The sequence below is a fragment of the Botrytis fragariae genome, assembly GCF_013461495.1.
Source record: "Botrytis fragariae strain BVB16 chromosome Unknown tig00000270, whole genome shotgun sequence".
Taxonomy (NCBI): domain Eukaryota; kingdom Fungi; phylum Ascomycota; class Leotiomycetes; order Helotiales; family Sclerotiniaceae; genus Botrytis; species Botrytis fragariae.
This window is the reverse complement of record NW_023501006.1, coordinates 370,889-388,470: the sequence shown is the minus strand read 5'-3', so window position 1 is coordinate 388,470 and position 17,582 is coordinate 370,889. Positions and strand designations below refer to the sequence as shown.

The 17,582-nt window shown below is 43.2% G+C and overlaps 4 protein-coding genes across 4 annotated transcripts; 2 read left to right on the top strand and 2 right to left on the bottom strand.

Moving 5' to 3' along the window:
- Positions 1–279: 279 nt before the first annotated feature.
- On the top strand, positions 280–3,215 carry Bfra_012287 (putative flap structure-specific endonuclease protein; the record flags this gene model as incomplete). Its single annotated transcript, XM_037342604.1, has 3 exons — positions 280–293; positions 348–484; positions 535–3,215. 3 exons carry the CDS (start codon positions 280–282, stop codon positions 3,213–3,215), a joined length of 2,832 nt encoding a protein of 943 aa, XP_037187588.1.
- Positions 3,216–4,218: 1,003 nt separating this feature from the next.
- On the bottom strand, positions 4,219–5,646 carry Bfra_012286 (uncharacterized protein; the record flags this gene model as incomplete). The annotated part of the gene is made up of 1 exon (XM_037342603.1): positions 4,219–5,646. The coding sequence occupies one exon, from the start codon at positions 5,644–5,646 to the stop codon at positions 4,219–4,221; it is 1,428 nt and encodes a 475-aa protein (XP_037187587.1).
- A 1,495-nt stretch (positions 5,647–7,141) lies between these two features.
- Positions 7,142–8,648, bottom strand: Bfra_012285sa (putative nuclear migration protein; the record flags this gene model as incomplete). Its single annotated transcript, XM_037342602.1, has 3 exons — positions 7,142–8,329; positions 8,387–8,552; positions 8,611–8,648. The coding sequence occupies 3 exons, from the start codon at positions 8,646–8,648 to the stop codon at positions 7,142–7,144; spliced, it is 1,392 nt and encodes a 463-aa protein (XP_037187586.1).
- Positions 8,649–9,992: 1,344 nt separating this feature from the next.
- Bfra_012284 (putative spindle pole body component alp14 protein) lies at positions 9,993–12,809 on the top strand (the record flags this gene model as incomplete). Its single annotated transcript, XM_037342601.1, has 4 exons — positions 9,993–10,052; positions 10,159–10,653; positions 10,695–12,719; positions 12,783–12,809. 4 exons carry the CDS (start codon positions 9,993–9,995, stop codon positions 12,807–12,809), a joined length of 2,607 nt encoding a protein of 868 aa, XP_037187585.1.
- Positions 12,810–17,582: the final 4,773 nt, after the last annotated feature.

Genomic DNA, 17,582 nt, shown 5'->3' with positions numbered 1-17,582 from the left:
AGCTTGGGGACCGGGGTCGTATCAATTACCTATTGCTAGTATCCATAGTTCTTTTTAGTTGGTTTTGAAGGGTTGGCCTCTATTGCTGTGGCAACGAGAAACTGACAACAAGGATATCGGTGAAACTATTCTTATCGATTTTCTTCAACTTCACTCACTAGCATTATCGTTCAAACTATACCTCTTTGCTTTTACCTTGTAAAATTGTTGTTTCTTAATAGCAGTGCTATTATTATGTATAGATTTTGGAATTAGATTTGAAAAATTGCGTTTGCCATCATGGGTATCAAGGGGTGAGTGATGATATTTTCGACAACACAAGCTCTATATACTGATCAAAGTTTCAGAATTTACGGGGAGATTGGACCCGGAGAAAGAGTAGCTCTCTCGAAGATCTCGATTGAAAAATACGAGAAAACTGGGATTCCTTTGCGGATAGCAATCGATATCTCGATTTGGAACTTCCAAATCCAGTCTGGTCAAGGTAAGCTGATTAGCACATGATCATGGGAATATCCAACTCATCGGTCATAGGTGGTACGAATCCAGCGCTGCGAACACTGTACTATCGACTTCTTAGACTTCTTTCTATTTCCGTGCAACCATTGTTTGTCTTCGATGGGCCTCATAAACCGCCCGTCAAACGTAACAAGCAAACGGGACGAAGCGGTGCTTCGATTCCGGATTTGATGACTAAAGAACTACTTAAGCTATTTGGATTTGCATATCATATTGCTCCTGGAGAAGCCGAAGCAGAGTGTGCTCTTCTACAGCGTGAAGGGATTGTAGATGCTGTGCTGAGTGAAGATGTCGATACACTTATGTTTGGAAGTGGGCTGACATTCCGAAGCTGGTCTGCTGGAGCAACGGAAAAGAAGAGTGGTGCTGGTTCACCAACACATGTTAATGTTTATGATGCTAAAGCTACCAAAGCTGGCAAATCAGGATTAGATCGCGAAGGTATGATTCTGGTAGCCTTGATGAGTGGAGGGGATTATAAAACCGAAGGAATTCCTGGATGTGGTGTGAAGGTTGCTTGCGAAGCTGCTAGAGCCGGTTTTGGAAAGAGATTGTGTCAGATTCGAAGAGAGGATGTTGCCGCGTATGATGAATGGAGAGCGGATTTGGCTCACGAATTATTCACAAACGAAAGCAAGTTCTTTAGAACCAAACGAAAGGCTCTACAAATCCCTGAAGATTTTCCGGACCGTAAAGTTTTGGGTTATTATACCCATCCTGTTGTTTCGTCTTTAGCGAAGGTTGAAAGGCTTCGGAATCAAATTGTATGGGAAGGAGAGATTAATATTCCGAGACTTCGAAATTTCGTGGGCGATGCATTTGAATGGAAAGGGAAAGAGGGAGCAAAAAAGTTTGTACGCGGTTTAGCACCAGTGTTGTTGCTAACAAAACTTCGTCAACGTGGAGATCGACAAGATTCCGAATACGATGACCCTATGCTTACAAAGCTTAATGAGATGGAATTGGTAAAGTCTATCTGTGGCCAGAGAAGACATGTCACTACGGATGAAGTTCCAGAATTGAGAGTCATCTACCAGCCTCTTGAAATAGTTGATATTGATCTAGATGAAGAAGACAATGAGGTCGAAGATTACGGAAGAGATGGCTTGGCCCCTCTTCTTGAGGATGACCAAATACAGGCGTACGCATCGGATGATGCGGCACCGGCTGATACTCCACGGAAACGTGGACCTTCTCCATATGATCCTACAAAAGCAGATAAATTATGGATATTCGAGTCTATTGTTAAGGTTGGCGTACCACTTACTGTGGAGGACTATGAAGAAGCTCTTCGAGATCCTAAAAAGGCCTTGCAACAAAAGGCTGCTGCAAAAAGAGCAGAAACCAAAACCACCAAATCTAGAGCATCAAGTAAAAGTACCGGTGGTATGTCTAAGGGTGCAATGGATCGTTTTATCGAGAGATCAGAAAAAAGCACCAGGTCCACAGCCAAAGCATCGAGTCAGCGTACCCAAAATGTCGAATTATCGGAAGATGATCTACCACCTCAATTCTTGGCTCCAAGCATTAGAAGTCCTAAATCACCAGTACCAGGAGTAGCAAAGAAACGACTCACACGCGGTCGCAAACCAGCTGCTATCAAAGAGAAGGAAAATCCAAGGTTGAATCCATGGGCTACATCTCAATCATCCTTTTCTCAACCTTTACCTCAAATTACGAAGCCCTCACGTCTTCGAAAACCTTCAACTCCAACTAAAACATTTCAAACTTATGGCTCAATGAGTCCAAGTCCCAAGCCTCAATACATCCCCTCGCCACTCTCCAGACAAAAGCATCGACAACAACCCATTTCGTTAAGTGACGACGAAGCCAACGAACCATCTCTTTCACCTCCCAGAACTCCCATCTACAATGATCGTCCCTCTCCGCGGAAAAAGCGATCTTCACCCCCAGCAAACACAACATCAGGCCTCTCATCACCTCTAGCAGCTCTCCATACAAATCCAAGTACCCGCCCACCACTCACTCCCCAACCCATAAACCGCAAAATCGATTTCTCACTGCACTCTTCAAGCAATAAATCTTCTTCCTCAGGCTGCTCATCCATCTCCAAATCCTCCTACAAAACGGCTCCTTCGCAAAATTACTCACCAGGAAGGATTATCGATCTCACTTCCTCTCCTCCCGGAACTCCATCCGCCTTTCCCGAACCATTGATTCGAGATTTCGATGACTCCCCCGGATATCCCAAACTTGTCATCCCATCTAGTTCTCCCCTCCCAATGAAAACGAGTCCGCAATATACCAACCACGATTACGCTTACGATTACGAACATATCCACGATCATCATAACACTTATACACCTACATACCACACCACCATCAACATCAACACCACAATCTACAACATCACCAATTCCCCCTCCCATTCACCCCTCAAACCTAAATCTCTCAAATCCCTCTCGCAACGAAACCCGCAAGGAGAAAATGAAAAAGAAGGGGAAAAAATCAATGAAATTGAAACGATAAGAGAACAGACAATCGAAACGGAAATCGTCGAGGAAAATGTATCGTTTGAACATGGAAAAAAGGAGAAAAATACGAGGAGATATATTATGCTACGTGAATCGTTACCTGGGTCTTGGAGGGAAGTGGGGAGGGAGGAGTTGGTGGAGGGTAGGAGTAGAGCGTGGAGGGCGGAAGAGGTGGAGGTTTTGGATTTGACGGGGGAGTGAGGGAGGGGTTTTTGAACGTGGAGCGGTATTTTGATTTTGGTTTCGCTAGGTATCTATTTGTTTGGATTTTGGATGTGGGATGTGGGAATTGGGTTTGGATTCGGGGTTTGGTGTTCGTGTTTGGAGACTTGGAATTTTTGGATCGCGAGGTGAGAGGGTATACATCATAGGGATCTTGGAATACAATTAATCAATCACTTATACTCTGTCCATCTCAATCTTGTTACGGGATACTTTTGACACAACTCACTTGACACTACCTACCTAAATATCAAAGTATACATGATATAAATATTCCTTACTTGAACATATATCTACATCATACCTTTTCCTTACACCTCCCACATAGCTTCATCCACCTATTACATCAATCTCTTATCGTATCGTCATCTCCCCCTGAAGTCGGCTCTGAAATTCCTATTTACATCGTTCCTCATCTTTTCATTTATTTTGATAGGAGAACTCAGGGTTCATAATATACAAGTCCAACTTCAACTCCTTTGCTTTCATCATTTCAACTCCCTCCCTTCCACCTCAACCTAACCCAGCACAAACTCCACCCGAGACATTCCAAAATTTAAATCAAACTACCAAACCGAACCGAACCGAACCAACTTCCACATCCTCATCCTACTATCCAAAAAATCAATAACTCTACAGATGTAGCAAACCTATACGATATATCTAAATTCATAATACATCACATTTCATCCTACTCGAGTACACACATAACCCATCTAGCTATTCCGTGCCGATCCCTCATAGCGCCCCGAAACACGCGCTTCATATGGTATAAGTGTACAAATTCCCAGTCTCTCTTTGCCTTTGCCTTCCCTTCTTCCTACTCGCATACCTATTCCTATTATCTTTTACCGTCCGTCTCTTTCGATTTACTCAGCGATTTTGCTACTCAATATTGCCAATCTTTTCAACACCCAAATACCATTGATACATACAAACCCAACCGCCAAAAGCCAAGCACGCCTCACCCGCCCCCTAAAACTTACCAATCCCGTTCCACCCTCCAAGCATCACCAGGCACCAACCCCTGTGCCCTCAAATCACAATCCCTATGTCCCCATTTCTCCGCAAACACTCTCCTCCCATGTTCAATCGACATCTGAATGCCTATTTCAAAGCCCTCGGAATCCCTGTAATAAGGATCATTTTGTCCGCCTACCTGTCTTCCCTGCCATGTATTTCGACCATTTTTATTCGCGCCCTTGGAGTGTCCCATATGGTCTAATACGTCTAGAAGTTTGCGCCATGATTCCTGGGCTACGGGTTCATCAGTCCATTCTCTGTGATTCTTATCCGAGAACAGATTTCTCGAGCTTAAATCGCGGGGATTTTTTCCAGAGGGAAGAGAAGCATCAGGTATTGAGTTTGCTTCCGCTTTAGCTTTAGCGAGTTCTTCTTCGACGATATTCGGATCAATGAAAGAGGGATCTGGGCCCTCTTTCTTCCGATACAAAACTTCGAGATCATCCAGACTACTCGCTACATCCCAGATAGCACCCGCAGGCCATTCTCTCATTTCGAATCCTTCCATGGCGAGTCTTTCATGCATGTCGCAATCGGTGCCGTAGAAAGGTATCAAGGTATCCCAACCCCCGACTTTCTGATACGATTCCGTGTTGACGAGAGCGAGGCGATCGTAGGAGAAGAATTCGAGGGCCCATGGTTTTACGACTCCGGTTTCGGGGTTTGGAGTTGTTACGTTACGGAGAGTGGAGACGCAGTGATCGTAGAGGGATTGGAATTCTTTGGGTGAGGGGTTGGTATTATCTGGATGAGCATCTATCCATCTATCTTCGAATGACAGGATGGCGAGATCCATATGACTCCAAAAATAAGCTGGCCATTTGTTTTCAATCGCTGTCCATAAGAAATAGTTTTGTACTTGGGAGAAGGTGAGTAGAGTAGGCGTTATGAGGACATTCACACCAAGCATATTTAATCGAGTATGATTGAGAAAGAAGGGGTTTTGAAGGGATAGTTGTCCATCTTTATTTGAATTCATAACACCTGTATTCTCGACGACGTATATATCCGAAGGAGGCCATCCTGCAGTAATATAAGAAACAACAACTTGCTGAAGAAGACGCCAATTCCTTGTAAACCCAATAAGTAGAGGAGTTTTTTCGGGGACATGCGGATTAGGAGGTTGATTCCATTTTGGAATTGGCGGAAGCTCTGAAGCTGAATGTGCGTTCAAAGCAAGAGGGAAATTGTCAACTATAGGATAGCTTTTCGGAGGCTTGAAGGCTTTATATTTTGGATGCTTTGGACCAGTCTCGAGTGGTTCGGATTGAGGAGCAAAAGATGTGAGTGGTCTTATACTATTTAGTAGATAGAAACCAGTAAGAAGTATAGTCGAGGCTACGAATACACTAAGTAGCATATAGCGCTGGCGTAGAGTGATTGACATGATTATCTGCTATCTACTTATGGAATGGAAGGAAACAGCAAACAAATCTCAAAACTTTTAATTGCGAGGGACATTCTACAAAATAAAAGAGGAAAGAGGAAAAAATTAGTCTACCATGGTTTGATAGAACAAAGGCTTACGGATCCAACCCACTAAGGAAGCCCCCAAACGCATATTTCCTGATATCACAGACTGTTTGAATGCATACTACATGCCAATTTTAATTGCACTAAACGAGAAAAGGTCTCCAACAGGTAGTATTCGGTACAAATCCTCTTCAAGCCCTCGTCTGTATTGTTCATTAGCGCTGACATGCATGACAATTGCCACATTGATGATTATACCCGCAATATGTGTGTGAAGAGTACCTACTTCGTGCCCCATAAATTATAGACGAGGCATTGCTTCGCACTGAACAGGCACGACGTGATAATTTCCCTGCTCGTACCCTGACCACTTGGAAGGCTCGTGTGCGCGCACTGTATCTCCATTTTTCACATCCTTCCTGGCGGTACGAGTTGATTTCAGTCGGTCATCACGCCCAATAATGTTTGATCATAGAAATTCTGATGCCTAGCCTTGTTCTCAATCTATTATTTTTCGTCAGTGGGCTGTTAATTGTTACTTGTTAACTCCAAAGATAATAATAGACTTGCCGATATAATTTTGAACCGCTCCTCTTCAAAAATAGGACCGGACGTATCCTCTTTCTTAAAACAGGTCCTCTCAAGCTTGATTTGCGCTACATCGATATTGATATCAACGCAATCTCAATTCGACACAGAAATTCCACCATTCTCAAGATATTAGAGCCTGGAGACTCCTAAGCACCAAGTCGACGGATCTCACGGCTCATCTCGCATCTCGCAGTGGAGTCCTGATTGAGAATTAATTAATAAAGCGGTGGTTAGTGAGAACCTATGAGAAGCAATTCGAGAAGTGCGTAGGTAGTACGATGAAGTCCAGGAAGAGGCAGGTTGCACCGAGGTTGGATACTTTTGCGCAATGCATATCTATACGGGAGGGGGGAGTGCTTCAAATTTACTGACACTCGATTGACCATTCATGTCATGTGCTTACCTCGCATAATCATTTTACCATGTACGATATATTGCCCCCCCTTCATGGGGGCTATGTCAGATATCCAGCTAGGTATTTACTCACCTGTGAATCGTTATCCCGAGCCTGGGATTCTACTTCTTAATCTTGATCTCATATTTTTGGAACATCACTGATTGTATTGAGAGCGTAGATTCTGTGTTCTAAAGTCAATTATTCTTCATATTAAATTGAATTGTAATTGAGAGAAGCTAGTCAATGCAACTCCTCCTATACACATTCTAAGCATAAAGTTCGTGACATATTTCTCCAATAGCCAAGTTGGAGCAAGGAATTTATTCTTATGGTATGAGCGAACTCCACGAACTCCTGCTGCTCTGATATCAAAGTCCTCTCTTGGCGATTCTCCTATTGATAGCACATGCTTTACATGTGGTCATGATGCAAACACTCGGACAACCTGGTCTACACACCCTGTCGCAATAACACATCTGATGCTTACTTTTGCATCCTCTTTCTTCGCTGTCCCATTACCATTCTTGGTCGGAATTGCCACGCCATTTTCTCCATTGAGGATAGGAACATCCTTAATAACACTTGGAGCCCATCTCATACAACTGACGAAATGACCATGCGAATCACTTATCGTCTTCACACATTTTCCTTCTTGTGCAAGATCCCAACACCTTAATGTTCTATCATCTGCCACACTTAACAAATATTTTCCACCAGGATGAAAGACAAGGGCTCTAATCCAATTATCATGACCAACGAGTGTCTTAATCAATGTACCTCTAGCATCCCATATTCGAATACTCTTATCTCGAGCTCCGGTAGCGACATATTCAGCAGAACTGCTCGCTGCAGGTGGTTTCTTTAATCCTGCCATGGTAGCCAGATGAGGGTAACTTGCTGGTGGTGCGAATACACAACATTCGATCGTATTTTCATGACCTAATAAAGTTGCCTTTATGTCTCCTGATGATGCATCCCATATTCTTGCGGTTTGATCCACCCCAGCAGATAGAAGCCATCGGCCGTCAAAAGAAGGTGCTACATCACGAACCCAATCCGCATGTCCTCGAATAGTTTTCACACAATATCCCGTGGAAACATCCCATATGCGTAAAGTTTTGTCTCGACTTGCTGATACCAAAAGGTTTCCAGATGAAGGTGACCCAGCTGCGCCGCTAGGTATGAATCGTACGGCTGAAACAGAATGATCGTGTCCAGGTAATGTGCGAATATTTTTATACTGATCGCTTGGGTCCCATAATTTGATAGTCAGATCACTAGAACACGATGCCAGTAATGTTCCTCCTCTCGGGCCACCGAAATCAACATCCAGTACTGCTCTCGTGTGTCCTTTGACAGTGAGTTCTAATTCTCCAAGTTCCCAATCCCAAATCTTGATTGTGCAGTCCTCCGAACCCGATGCCAACGATGAAAATACTGGATGGAACGCAACACAAGTAATTGCTTCCCTGTGCGACTGAAGATTATGCCTTGCTGGTGATTTTGGTAGCCAAGCTGTAGGATCGGTATTTCGATTTGATAGAGATGTAGGTGTTGCATTGTCGATTTCACTTTGTAAAGCCGCATTTCTCGCTTCGAGATCCATTATCTGTTTCCCAATAATCAGTATAGAACTCTTGTTGAGTTTGATATTGAGGATTCTCACCTTCTTCTGTAACCGCACCACACTTGTCCATTTCTTCTCCAGAAGACCTTCATATTTCTTACTCGTGGCAGAATCGAAGCTTTCACCGATATCAAGTTCCTCACGTAACGTCGCGGCACTATGTAAAAGATTCGTCGAGGTAAGGTATGCTATCATAGACTTGTGCCTGCGAGAGTAATATTAGCCATCATGAGGATGTGATGAAGAAGATATGTTCAACTCACAGCTCCTCGGCCTGCCGCGACGTCAGATATTGGCTCATGACGACTATTGTATGCGATACATGAAGTTGAACGGGACTTTGATATTTGATTCCTTCCAAGGCTGATGCGCCTGGCAAGCGAAATATTAAACGGTTCGTTTCTTGTCTCCGATATCTGATAATGATCTCTTTTTTTCTTTTTTTCCTCGTGGATGGGTAATTTGTTGTGATTTTATGCCTTTTGACTTTTCGAAGCGCAAGTATGCACACACGCTTTGCACACGTTCCTTCACACGTACCGGTAAAGTGTTAAGGTTGGGTATGGATGGCTGGATGGCTAGATAGCTGGCTGGCTGGCTGGCTATACCTACTTTATTTATGCTCAGAAGCGCGGGGTGTCCACAACTTTTGTTTTGACGATAGGCGGTAGGGCAGAAGTTCTTTCTTTGTGTTCTACTGAGACAAAATGAATACTTTGGTCAATTGATGCGGATTCTTATTTATGATTTGAAACAACATTATGCAAGAATCAATGATTTATGCCATGAATTCCAGAATCCACGGAAGGTTCATGACGTTTTGTTATACGATGAGTGTCTAATAGTATCTAGGTAGGTACTGGGTACGGTAGGTAGGTAAGTGGTACCTAGGTATTTTGGAAACATTTTGATTTGATATTTCTTTCTTATGTTGACATTCACTCAAGACAGACTACGCGTTTATCATTCTTTGATTATTCTTCTTTTGTCTTTTTGATACATTTTGGACGCCCAACTTTATTATGAAAGCGTGCACGCGCCAATTTGGCAGGGATTTATCGATATCGGTCGTTACGGTTACGGTGACGGGAGTACCCTCTCTTCAATTTTGCGGTAAAGTCAACAACACAACGCATCAATTCAATTCAATTCAATTCAATTCTTCTGAACCCGTACTCTCTATTGTGGAATTGTAATCTCAATACCTATTAGGAATAAAGTGTGTTGTTTACTATTTTGACATACACAGGATTTTTATCAACCTCAAGCACGTTTTCCCTTCCACTTTCACATGAGATAATTCTATCAATATCAGAAGTATCATTCAAATTTCAACCAAAACAATCCATCCTATCTAAACACCGACCGGTGCTTTCCTCTCCCCAAATTTACCCCACGACCATAAACTCTTTCTCAAATTTGCATACAACATCAAATTGGTAGGTAGCTTCCGGTGCTCTTTCCTACATGCAATAATGATGGCATTTTCTAATCTGCGACACCTTCAATCCACCTCTCCGTTCTCTATATGGGATTGGAGAAGCATCCCCCTCCATTACCCATGTCTTTGTCAAAGCTAAAGCTAACCAAACGGATAGCTACTGGAAAGCTACCACAGAGCCCTAAAAAAGTTACAGGAGCCAAGATGGCAGAGCAAGAAGAAGATTTCAGTTCTCTACCCCTCCCAGATAGATTTCAACATAAGGTATGCTTTCTCTGCTGAAGGTCCATCATAACTATTTCTCTCCTTTGCGCTATCAACCCTTTTCGACTGGCAGCAAACACAGACTAATACTTATACTCGGTGATAGATATGGAAAGTAAGAAAGGCAGCATATGAAGATGCAGCAAAACAATTCGAAATCACACCAGATGAACATGACCCAGTGTTTAAACCATTCCTTAACGACCCTGGACTATGGAAGGGAGCCGTGGCAGATTCGAACGTTGCGGCACAACAAGATGGTATTGCGGCATTATGCGCTTTCTTAAAGTTTGGTGGGCGCGAACATTGTACCAGGACACGAAGCCATACATTAACTTCCCTGGTCGAGAAGGGACTAAGTTCAACAAGAGCTGCTACCAAAGCATCTGCGCTCGAAGCCCTATTGTTATATGTCGAATTAGATATAGCTGCCCCTGTCGTCGAAGAGCTTCTTCCTGCATTGTCGCATAAACAACCAAAAATTGTCGCAGCGACGGTAACTGCACTAACCGCCATATATCATGAATACGGATGCAAGACGGTGGATCCTAAGCCCGTTCTCAAAGTTCTTCCAAAACCATTCGGTCATGCAGATAAGAATGTACGTGCGGAAGCTACAAAATTAGCTATCGAGTTTTATAGATGGTTACGAGAGGCCATGAAGCCAATGTTCTGGGGGACCTTAAACCTACACAACAGACCGATATGGAAGCTCAGTTTGAAAAGATCAAGGGGGAGCCAGCGCCAAAACAAGAACGATTCCTCAGATCACAACAAGCAGCAATGTCTAGGGCACCTCCCCCCGGTGAAGGTGGTGCAGAAGAGGAGGATGAGTTAGAGGCTGAAGGTGTCGAGATTGATGCATTTGACTTAGCTGAACCACAAGATGTATTATCCAAGGTCCCTGCAAATTTCCACGAACAGTTAGCTTCGTCAAAATGGAAAGAGCGAAAGGAAGCGCTGGAGGCTCTATACACCTGTGTCAATGTTCCTAGAATTAAAGATGCCGATTTTGGCTTGATAATTCACGGTCTGGCAAAATGTATGAAGGACGCTAACATTGCAGTTGTCACTCAAGCTGCACAGTGTGTTGAAGTTTTAGCCCAAGGTTTACGAAAGGGGTTCGCCAAATATAGATCCGTCATTCAAAGCCCTATTATGGAGAGATTGAAAGAGAAGAAGGCGTCTGTTTCAGATGCTCTAGGTGCAGCACTTGATCAGGTATTTGCTGCAACGAGTTTGACTGAATGTTTAGAGGAAACTCTTGAGTTCCTGAAACACAAGAATCCTCAAGTCAAAGAGGGAACCGTTAAATTTTTGATTAGATCACTCAGGACAACTCGAGAAGCTCCCTCCAAAGCCGAAGTAACTCAGATTTCAGAAGCTGCAAAGAAGTTACTCGCAGAATCGAGTGAAGTACTGAGATCTAGTGGAGCTGAAGTATTGGGTACGATAATGAAGATTATGGGCGAGCGTGCAATGGGACCACACCTTGAAGGGCTGGATGATATTCGGAAAACTAAAATCAAGGAATTCTTTGACATTGCAGAAGTCAAAGCAAAGGATAAGCCTAAGCCTCCTCCCGCCCCTGTAGCTCCTAAAGCTGCCCCAGCAGCAGGCCCTAAGAAAATGGTAAAGAAGACAGTCGCAAAGAAACCACCTCCACCACCAAGTGCTTATGCTCAACAAGCTCCATTAGAGCCCCAGCCTACAGCAAGAAGTGCCGCTGGATTAAAGAAGCCAGGTGGTCTTGGACTGAAGCCACCAGGGAAAAAAGTGGTACCACCAGCACTTGCTTCACCTAAACGTAACGCCCCATCACCAGTTCCGATTGAAGATGAAGCTCCACCTCCACCTCGTGTAGGTTTAGGCCGTGGACCAGCTGGTCGATCATTGGCAAAAGCACCATCCGCTAATGCAGCTCCTCCCATGTCCTCAATGTCACCTCCACCAAATGCCGGTCTGACTGCTTTAGAGAAAGCTGAGCTAGAAGAACTGCGATTGGACAAAGATCGTTTATTACGCCAAGCTGACGAAATGCGCCAAGAACGCTCGCGACTATTTTCAGAAATTCAAGAATTGAAGAATCAAAATGCACAGCTAATAGAGGATCACACACGAGACGTTTTATCAATCAAAGCAAAGGAAACCCAACTGGTTCGTTCGAGAGCAGATGCCGAAACGGCGGAAGCAATGTGTGCGCAATTGAGGAGGGAGCAAAACAGATTAAAGCATGCTCTATCAGCCGCTGAAAGAGCGAGTAATCACAGCCCATCAAGAGGATTATCGAGCCCCGGACGTGATGGAGCACATGATGAGGCTGTCAATCACCGCGAATCTATGTATGGCGCTCCTTCAGACAGTGGACGCCCAGATTATAGAAGTCGCCCTCGTATGTCTATCACATCTTCAATTGGAGAAGATAATTTAAACGGGGCGGGTCCTTATGGTCGAAATATGTTAAGTCCTGATTTGGAACCTACAAGTAATGGAAGATCAAGTGCTGCTAGTGGTAGTGGCAGGGCTAGCCCTGCGCCACTATCTTACACAAGTGATCGCATGTCTAGAACTGGTAGTATTCCTAGTGGCAATGGAACAGGTGTAGAAAGCTGGAAGAGGGCTGCCGAGGTCACAAGTGCTTTGAAGGCAAAAATTGAGCTTATGAAGGTAAGATTTTTATACATGCACTTACATACTGTTTTCACGGTACTAATAACAATTGGTTTATAGGCACGACAAAACATATCCAAACACTAAGCATATGGAAATCAAACATTTAATGAACCAACGATAGAATAGGAATTGAGAGTATCGGGTAGATGGCGAAACGGAAAGGAAAGGACAGGAAAGGAAAGGAAAGGTTTATTTGGCACTGATCAAACGGTGTTATGGTCGTGCTTGGTAATCTTTTCCCTTGTGGTTTGAGGTGGCATCTTCTGTCTTGGTGCATATAAGGGGTTTTATTCGTCGTCGTAGACGAGGGCGAGGCGAATGCGAATGAATGTGAGGCGAAATGAGACGATGATTATGCTCATATGTCGTGTTCGATATGCATATGTGGTCGTGGCTGGCGTTGATTGTACTATATTCTGCTTTATTGTACGAGCGCAGCACATTTGTTTGAGGGGAAAGGTTGTCATGTGCGTAGATATACACACATGTTTACGAAGTATAGGTTAGGGATGGATGCCCGCTTGCTTGATGTGTAAATGTATAGCTGCGTAGGGTCTTGTATTTCTCTTTCTTCAATGATACCATGGAAATGATAATCTACGCTTATTGTTACGAGTATCTGAAATCAGACCACTGTGCCGTTTATGTTTATGTTTATGTTTATGTTGATATTTGGGATGCGGAAAAGGGAGAGGGAAAAGAACCCCTGAAATTGATGGTGGTGGTAGGTAGGGGTGAGCTGTTGTGTGACGGTAATGGATTACACGGCAGGTGGATGACGATGTCAGGTTTATGTAGAGGTATGGATGATGCTTTTTGTGTTTCAAGGGTCTGCTTTGGTGATACATTGCTTTTTTTGTCTTTTTTCATGTGCGCGTGTGTTTGTGTGGGTGAGTGTGAATGGAGATTGGAAATGGTAGTCAGATGTATGGTTGATGTAGCATGCTTGATTTGGACGAGGATTGAGGGTTTTATTGTTTTGTTGAAGAAATGTTTTTGAGGGGAGTAGGCTGTGGAATGGGATGATTTGTTTCTCTCTTGTATGTATGTATGTATGTATGTATGCACATATGCATATACATCTACGAAAGAGATGAGGTAACAACAGCTATGGAAAAGAAACCCCTATGTCTAGGTCCAGATCCAGGTCCTCTGCATCGGAGAATTCTTCTTTCGTACCAAAATAAACGGGAAGGCGAGCAGGCAGGCGGGAAGAAAGGAAAGAAAGATCTTGACACATGTAGGTGCTAGGTATTGTATATCATGTATCATGTATGTAACGCTGGGAGTTGAAAAATTCTCCGTGCCGGAGTGTGGATAGGGGGTAGGGAGTGTTGAGATTGGATGGTGCATGTGGTATATTGGATATTGAATATGGGGGTGCGGGATGGGGGTTCTATGGATGGTTTGTATGTGAGGAGTGAGGAAGGGAAATGGAGCTGGGAGTTGGTTTGATGAGTATTCACTAGATATTGGGAGTGCATGAATGGACGAATATGGAATACATGGGAGAAATATAGGTGGAGTATTTATTGTATTGTATTGTATTGAAACATCGCATCGCATGGCTTGGCATGGGAGGGAAGTCTTGCACTTTCTCGGTACTTATCGAGGGAGAGGAAAGATTGTTTGATTCTTGGATTGTCAAAGTGGAATTGAGTGTTTATGGAGGGTTTGAATTTTGAGGATTAGATTGGTAGATTGAGAGTTAATTAAGTGTCTATAAATAAGACTTTAGTATATCAGTAGTATAGTATGCGGTTTCCTTTTCCATCAAGTGGCTATACGCTCCGAGTTCGCTAATTGGGGAGAGACTACCTACCTACCTATGCGAAAGAGACGAATGGAAAAAAAGTATCCAAGTTCCTACGTTATAAAAGATTCAAATTGAATTGTCTCGGAATATAAAATCCTTTGAAGAATAAGAAGAAAAGTGGGATGCCGAGATGGGGCAAATGGGAAGATATGTTCTAGAAGCTTTGGAGAGGTGAGTCCTTCGAGATGGTTGGCACGCGATGTTGGAGACCTGAGTTTGCGTTGTACGTATGATGGATATTCTCGTGCACTTCTTTCTCCTGAAAAGGAGAAGAAATAGCTTGGGGGTGTCATATCATTTTCCCAAACAACAATTCTCACCACTTTGAAAACTTTGGATAAGTTTACCAAAGGAGGAGTTGCAGCATCGACTAATTTTTTAATCTTTTTTAAAAGAGAAAAAATTTAATCTAATCTTTTCATCTTCCAGAAGTTCTAATTTAGGTAAGGTAGACCCGTCTGTGTGAGTGATGTGCAGGACGTCACATCACATCATATCACAACGGTCGGACATGACATTGGTAGGGTTTAGGGTGAGGTAAGGGGTCTTCTCACATTTCCCAAGATGGGTTTGGGATGGATGGATGGGACGCTGGGGTTGAATTGGATGCGCGCACATGATATCCTGTATACCTATGCTTGTCAGATGAGATATGGTGGGTGGGGTGGAGAGATATGAGTGGTGATGGATGGTGGATGTGGATGTGGAAGGGCATGGTGCGGCACGGATATTATTTCAAATGTTATAACGATGTTGTATTGGGTGTTTGTTTGGGTGTTGGATGGATTAGATATCGGAGAGAGAACAGATGGTTAGGTTGGAGTGCTTAGATTGAAGTGCTTTGAGGCACGCGAGCCACGGTACTGTACCGAGTAGTGTGCTTTGCAATTGTGTTGATTACGGTAAACGAAAATGAAGGGGTATTACTTACTGTAGGTATGTATATAGCTATTGATATCAACACCAAGCCTCGCCAGCATGCATGCTCACATACTCATGAATACCTCTAGCTGCGCAGAATTTGTTTTCGTGAAAATACGATTTATGCGATAGGTTAAAAATTACTAAACAATACGCACCATAACAATCCGATACAGCGAAAATAGCAAAAGGGAATTGGATACCGTGGATACCTGGGAATGGGAACATGGAAGACGTTGAACAGTTGGTCCAAGTTTGGTAGCGAATGTATGCGCAGCTAAGAAGGGAATAGATGATGAGCGCTGCATATTCGGGGTAGTATAAAGGGGATATGTGGGTGAGGGGTATGCTCTTGTTTTATTGGTACGAAAATATGTGAGTGAGGACGAGTGAGATTGGACTATTCATTTAGCTGTAAACAAACAGGTATTGCTAAGATGAGAGGTTGGATGGAACTAGAGATGGGGTGAGAATTTGGGCAGCTTTACTTATCATTCAGTGATGGATAAGGAAAATGGTGAGCTTGTGACTTCTTTTGAGATACACGGCTTTGTATTTGTTATTAATTGATTGATGATATGGAAGTCAGACTATCGAGAAGATCATCTTCAGTGGTCAAAAGGATGAATAAGGCAGGTGGGGGTTACACGAATGATACACCTTCTATCGTATATCGATGGATGAGCTGGCCTCGCTAGCTAGTAGTAAATGGATGAAGTCGCGCGCACCGAGTAAGAACTTCATAGCAAATGACGCCGGTGATGATGAGTAATGAATAATCGGTGAAGGAATCTAGTATATCATCCATACAACTTCATAGAATATGGCTGGCTTCGGACTGAGCGGAGAAAGAAATGTCTAACGAGCTCCCCTGTTAGAATTGCACTACTCAGGTGTGTTGAGGTTAATCCATTGAAAGCTAGAATAAATAAAAATTGCGGAAAAATTATTGATCTTGCTATTAATTTACAATGATTTTCTCAACGCTTTCTTGGGCCGTTGTACACGTAGTAGGCATGAATCTACAGCTACATACGATATGCAGGAACCATATGATCAGATATGGCCAAGTTAATGGAAATAGATTTGTTAAATTTGACCATCTTTCATGCTGGAAGACTGTATGTATATGTATTGCAATAAGTCAAAATCCGGTAAACATGTTATAGCACCCTAACTGCAGCTATATATATTGGATATCATTGTATTTTTCTCCCAATTGAGGAACCAGGTTTCGGAAGAAAACCCGTTAAAACGGGCTCGATGGGCAGGTAGAGATAATGACAGTGCGTACATATGTTGTGGAGGGACGGGATCGGCTGTAATTATCCGTTCTTCTTTGTGTTTTGTTCTCGAGTCTGTCGCTGCAATGACAATGGCAATCAAGGGAAAGGGATATGGGCATACTGAACTAATTCGGTAGAAGGATCTCCGAGATCTATGGGGAAGACCTCCATGCTGTATTCAAAACCAGTGTATGCTGTGATCATGATATATCCAATGTGATACAATGAGTTTGCCGCTTATTTCTTTCTCACTATAACCTAACACCTTTCATTAGTTGATAACTCAGTGAAAATCAAGACTTTACAGATGCAACACCGGCTGATGAATTGCTAGTGAACTCTTGACCAAAAGCCAAAATACCCCCTTACCATCTGCCGAGATAACTCTTCTCCTCTTTCCATCCCGTCTGCTCAGGACCTCAGGTGTCTGCATCTCCGTCCAATTTTTCTAACCATCTAAGAATCAATCAATCGAAACACTATAGAAATGTTAACCTGGCACAACATGTCTTGTGTACGTCAATATCTATCACCTCTCAAATTCTCTCCAATCTCGCTCATCTACAAATCCATACTTCCGAATCCCCGCAAGGTGCTACAAACAGGATTATTTCCCGCAAGCCACCAAACATCCATCCAAACTCTTTCTAATCCTTGTCTTTTACTGCTTCGACCGCTCGCATCCGGTTCATCGGCTCTTTTATTGTATATTGATTCACATCGGTATTTGCCATTGCAGTTGCAGCCGTTTGCTAGCTTTGCATGTCTTGTCTTGTCTCGTCTTGTCTCGTCTCGTCTCGGACGGAATGGAAACGGATGTCATAGGAGAAAAGG